General features: G+C 51.2%; 1 protein-coding gene across 1 annotated transcript in view; it reads right to left on the minus strand.

The window, feature by feature from the left end:
• The window catches only part of AKAP13 (A-kinase anchoring protein 13), an 81,534-nt gene extending 75,933 nt beyond the window's left edge, over window positions 1–5,601 (minus strand). The window contains exons 1-2 of the mRNA XM_065734005.1: window positions 3,490–5,601; window positions 3,154–3,324 (exon numbers count right to left, since the gene is read on the minus strand). Of these exons, the coding sequence (XP_065590077.1) occupies window positions 3,154–3,324; window positions 3,490–5,506 (2,188 nt within the window). The 5' untranslated portion in view covers window positions 5,507–5,601. The remainder of the gene's footprint in view (window positions 1–3,153; window positions 3,325–3,489) is intronic.
• Window positions 5,602–6,000: the final 399 nt, after the last annotated feature.

Genomic DNA, 6,000 nt, shown 5'->3' on the forward strand with positions numbered 1-6,000 from the left:
GCCTGAAGAGATTGCAAGAAACAAGCCTTGCCTTCTCTATTGATATTTCCAGTGCTGAAAAGCCACAAGCTTCACAAATTCAGCTGTGCCTTAGAGACGCTGGTTAGGACCAGGAGGGCAAAGCCTTGTCTGGTGGGGTTCACCAAGACCCAGCTGATTCCCCCTCCTCACCACCACTGCCGTGGTACAAACACCACCCCAGCTGCTTTCTCTGACCAGCAAAACCACGAAAGCTTTAATCAGTCACTGCTGATTGTTCAAATGTTCCTTCCCTTCTGTGTACCTTTCCCTGGCATTAACATCAAAGCAGTAAAAACCTTGTTCCCCCAAGCCCAGAGCTCTCACAACATACGTGAACACGAAGAATTAAGACAAAGCCAGAGATGTTTCAATGACAGGATTTCTGACTGCAAAGCAGTTAGTTTATCTCTTTCTGTGGCAGTGTCCGACCCGCAGAGCAGCGCAGTGATTTGGCAAAGCCACCCACACGTTAGGGTTAAAACCTTGCCAGAATTCCACTCTTTCTCATTTCTTCAAAAAACACCCAGCAAACATCATCACCGTAAGGGAGATGCACATGTGTAGTGACTTTTCCCCATTGGAGGAGGTGATTTTGCAAGAGGTTTCTTCCACAGTCACTGGAAAGCAGCTGTGACCACTGCTGCCAATTGGCCTTCCGTCTGCTTCTGACTTTGGGGCCTTAAAATTACTTGCAAGGCACTACTGACAAATGAACCCGGTATTAGTAACTCAAGTTGGCATAATTTCATCACGATGAGTTTGAGTGCTGCTAAGGGCAGACTCTCAGAAATGACACAAGTTTCTGAGAACCCCATTTATTAGAGAAGCAGAAATCATAGTCGTGGTGAGAACAGCTTGAGGTCGCAGCAATGCCATGGTGAGAAGCATGTCCCGACAGCATGTTCTCCATAAAGCTGAACAAGTTACTAACACCAAGTTTCTGCTTCCCCATCTGAGAAGCACTAATTACACTCCCCTCCCTGATAACGAACAGTGTCTGTAGCTTTGTGATGTCCTGAGCAGAGTGGCAAGAACACTGCTCCTTATCAGGGCATCAGTTAGTGTTTCAGCTCACTCTAGTAGGATCAGCCTGTCCTTTTATTGTCAGGATAAAAATCAAGAGCTTTAAACACTGGAAGGACACTGCATGCTGGGGCTCAGGTGCTCTAGTTCCATGTCACCCTCAGGTCCAATTTTTGACTCGGAGCAATGGCAGCAGCAGTACCAGCTGACTGTCTGATAAATTAGCACGACAATAAGCCTCTGACCACACGGGTTTCTGAGAAATGGCCTCATGACCCACACTTCCTATGAGAAGGCCTTATTGTAGCCTACTGAAACGAGGTTTGATTCATTCTGAGCACCAGCAACTCACAAAATGCCCCACACAGCCCCACACTGCAGGGAAAACTCCCCAGCACTGACACAGCAGAGAGGAATTCACACAGAGCCCTGATGGCTGCCATGGACCGAGCACACAAAACACACCACACACAGAGCAGACATCAACACGAGCGATGTACGCAGTGCCAGCAACAAACCCCACTCTGATGTCTCCAACTATTATTTCTTCTACTACAGTTACTGCCTTACAGGTTTTTGAGTCCCTTCTCCTTTAAAAGCTCCTCTATGCAGTGTCATGCCTCCAAGAACCCAACCAGAGAGGAAGACCTGAGCTGTAAGGAGGTACAATCCCAGCAGCTCCCCCAGCTAACACTCCCAGGTGTTTGCCTTACAGCCACTCCCATCCTATTGAAATGTCAATCTGCCAGAGCACAAGAATAAGTTTCTTGCTGAAAGCAGCTGTCTGATGCACCTTTACATCATCATAAGTATTTACTAGCCAACTCCTGACTAACGTTTACAGATTCTCTCCTGACAAGTAAACTTTCTAAAGCTCTAAGAACTCAAATAAGCATTTGCTAGAACCAACAGTGACCCCCACAAACTAAACCTTTCCCCCACCCCCCATTATTCTGCTCTACCCTATACCATTTCTCTCTTCTGCATTCAGACAAAGGAAAAGCTCCCGGCGTTACATCAGTGAAACCCCTGCACAACTTTAGAACTGTATGACTTATATCACGGCAGATGTGGTCTTTTAAATCATTTCTGTATCTTTCTGTCTGCTTGTTTGCTTGCTTATTCAGTGCTAGGAAAGAAGATGTGCTGTATAATTATATCATAGAAAAGAAAAAAACAGAGACTGAGAAAGTTGAGCCGCTTGCATCCAACAGCTGCCGGAACAGGTGGGATGCAAAGGGAAGCTCAGCTGCACCACATTTACCCATGGATTTAACTCCAGGCTGCAGTGACAACCTCCCTTCTCCCTCCTTCAATTCATCCACTTGTTTCCCATCTCTCAGCATTACCTGAGGACGTTTTCTATCGGCTCATGCAGCACAGGAGCAGGTCCGAGCTGTCCCCACCATCACCCAACGTGGGACACGGCTCCCTCCCAGCTGATGGCAGCAGTCAGGAGCTGACTCCTCACTGCATTCCCACCCTGCTGAAGTGCACTGGGAAACACCCGGCTGCTGGGACCGACAAAAGCTTCGCAGACAGGAAAAGGCAGAGGGGGCAGGGCTGGCCCTCTCTTTAAATGACCTAATGCCACCAATTAGGAAGTGGCTTTGCACAGTTCAGAAGGACACCGGCAGCTGTTTCAGCAGAGGAAAGAAAATGTAAGGCTGCGCTGCTCTATCTTGTGATTTCGTGTTAGTAAAAATACAGGGGGAAAAGCGAAGGAATTGCTCGAGTTAGCACTAAGCAAACAAACCCTGAGGCCCAAGCATGCTGCTTGAAGATATGTGAGTCTAAATATCTCCCTCCCATTCATCCCTTTCTCAGATGGGATGTATGTGCTAGAAACTCTTCTGCACTACTTCAAATGACATGATGTCCTTTCCTGGCCTCGAGTGCCAGCCAAGAGCCGTACATTTCAACTCTAAGTTTAAACAAGTAACTTCAGTTTTCTCTCTCAGATGAGAAGGAAATAAAAAGCAAGCCCCAGACACCTACACTTCCTCTGCACAGCAGCCCCATGCACTCGCTTCCCTTCCTTTGCTGATGCAATGTTAGAGGCACAGCAACAAAGGAAAGCTACACAGCATTAAAGGAAATGTTCCATACCTGTGGCAGGCTTGGCTCCATGGACGGCCTGGCTGATGTCCTTCCTGGCAGAGGATCTCAAATCTGCCTCTCCATTAGGGCCGGTTACCACATCCACTGCAGGCTGGGGCTCAGGCCCCACTTTTCCTTCTGCTGGTAAGCCGGGAGATGAAGGGGTCTCAGCTGCAAAAACTACAGCATCAAGACTTTTTACCATTTTAGGAACTTTATCCAGAGAAGAGCCATCGTCTGCTGAAATTGAACTCTTTACTCCCACATGCTCGGGTGACTCAACAGCATTGAAGCCAGAGGAGCAGGGCGATGGACTTGGCTCCAATATGCCTTGGCTTTGCTTACCCTCAGGCTGTGCTGTGACCAATCCCCGTGGCACTGTCACACCAGAAGCAGCATCGCCATCACTGCCCGGACCTACAGTGTCACTGCTGGAGTCGCTGTCACACGTGGGCTCCTCTGCGATGGGCTGCAGTGTGGCTCTGGGAAGGACACTTTCCATCTCCCCCTGCTCATCCTCATACCCAGCGATGGAGGTTATTGCCCCTATCTGTAACTCTTCCTCAGCCTCAAAAGCAAGGCTCAGGGCTTCCATTTCCAAAGCATCCTTCAATTCGGGGGTGCTGCTGCGTGGGGAGATGCGTTGCAGGCTTGGACCATGCTGCTGAGGCAGTCCTGCATCTGGACAAGGGTTATTCCCTGCCGCTGGCCCTCCTTCCACGATGCTATCTCCTGCTCCTGCAGTCCTGGCCTGGTTGGGGCCCGGCTCCTTCAGCCCAGCACCCACATCACTGCTGGCTGCGGGCCTCTCTGTGCTGCCGACAGAGGATTTCACAACCGTGGCAAGCAGATCCTCCGACGAAACCTGCTCCTGGCTGCTGTCTGAGGCCTCCCGCTCAGGCCTGGCTTTGCCTCCTTCAGCATGAGGTTGTAGGCTCTGCTCGGGAGGGCCCGGGGCCCCCGCATAGTCCTCCAGCACGCCGGCCACCCCGCCACGCTCCCGGCCGCGCGGCGGGGCCAGCTCAGCCAAGCCTGCTGCTGCCACTTCCTGCTTTTGTTTAGATTCTTCATTACGAATTACAAAGGGTGTGCCTACAAAATTATCCTCTGTACAGTCTGCGCCCTTGGCACATGGAGGTAATCCGGGGACGTTACTGCACAGGGGTGCCTCCTGCCCAGGAAGTGCCACTGCAGTATCTCCTGCCTGACCCACAGCAAGGTCCCCTGCATCAGGATGGGGCATCCCTCTCCCTGGAGCACTTTCTGCAGTCTCTTCAGCTTTTGGAGGCTCCTTCCCTGCCAAGAACTTGCTTGCATCCTCCAGAGGGAGCAGTGTGAGCTCCTGCGCACTCCCTTGAGTGCCATCCAGCTTTAAATTGTCCCCCATTTCATCAACAGCAGTTTGATCAACAGCAGGGCAGCAGCTAGCAACTTCCTGAGCTCTGTCTGCAGAATCTACGCTTCCTCCCTCTCTGCTGCTGCTGCTAGTATCAGTTCCCACTGACTTCTCACTGTGGGCTCTGCTGCCCTCCGTGGCTTCGCCTGTACACTCAGCAGTGTCACCACTCCCCTGGCAGTGTGTGGGTTCTTCACTGCTTTGATTAGTTCCATCAATATTGCCATTTTCAGCTCTACCTTCAGGGCCATCGGTCTCCACACCGTCTTCCAGAGAGGGTGATTTGCCATTTGTGCTACCCGCTTCCACCTGCCCTTCTGGCTGTGCTCTCTTACTGCTGTCATGGCTTTCCACATCAGGAGCATGTTTGGGCACACACACAGGTACCTTCACTCCATTCACTGCTGGCAACGGTGTCCTGGTGCTTGCAGTGACTCTCTGCCTTTCCCTGACACAGCTTTCCAAAAATCCATTGTTTACCAGATCAGTGCCTGAGACTCCAGTCTCTTTGTTATCACCACTCTTGCAGAGACCAACAGAGACATCAGTGTCAACATTTGCATTTGTACTGTCACACACCGGTACCACTCCCACATTTGCATCCTCTCCACCTGCACGCTCAGTGCCATTAAAGCCATCAAGCAAGGGCTGAGCAGCACTGGTGGGTTCTTCCTCAGTTGACGATGGCTTTTCTGGATCCGCAGTCCTCGTTGCAGGGGTTTCAGCCATCCCATCCTCCACCTGCTGCTGGCCTGGTGCCCTGTCAGCCCCCCCAGCACAGTTCCTGCACTCGGTCTGGCCCATGGCCACATCCACGCCCTCTTGGGAAGCTGAGGCTTTGCCGGCAGTTTCAACCACAGCAACAGTACTTTGTGCTGCACTCTCCTCAGCAGCTCCCACTTCCTGATGGGTGCTATCTTTACTGCACAAGCCGGCTTGATCCCAAACAACTACAGCAGATGTCATTCCAGCTTCCTCATTTGTATTTCCACAGGATGGGAGATTTACAGCACCGCTGACGCCTGCACACGGGCTCACCGTGCAGCCGTTCTCATCACACACAGTCCTGGAGCTCTGAGCAGAAGCTGGCCCCTCCTCTTCCTTCTTACACAACGTCACCGTATTTTTGCTTTCACAGGAGCACTCTGGGCTGTCTGCAGCCCCCAGACCCAGCGAGCCGTTTGGTGCATCAATAACACCAGTTATCAGTGACCCGCTGGGACACTCGTCCTTCTGGTGGGCTTGGTCTGAGAGCTGCCCACTGTCAAGGTGAAGGACATCAGATGAACTTTCCTTCCTTCCTTCTCCTGGCATTTCTCCTAGGCTTTGAGATGAAGCAGCGCAGTGACCAACTGGCTCAGCTCCATTGCCACAGCTATTCCCAGAGTCTCGCAGTGCAGTCTTTGTCCGCTTCCTTGAAGTCTGTAACAAGGCAAAAAAAGAAAAAAGTCAGTATTTTT

Source organism: Cyrtonyx montezumae, unplaced genomic scaffold (assembly GCF_038088225.1).
Source record: "Cyrtonyx montezumae isolate F1298 unplaced genomic scaffold, pur_monq_1.0 scaffold_17, whole genome shotgun sequence".
In the NCBI taxonomy this organism is placed as follows: Eukaryota; Metazoa; Chordata; class Aves; order Galliformes; family Odontophoridae; genus Cyrtonyx; species Cyrtonyx montezumae.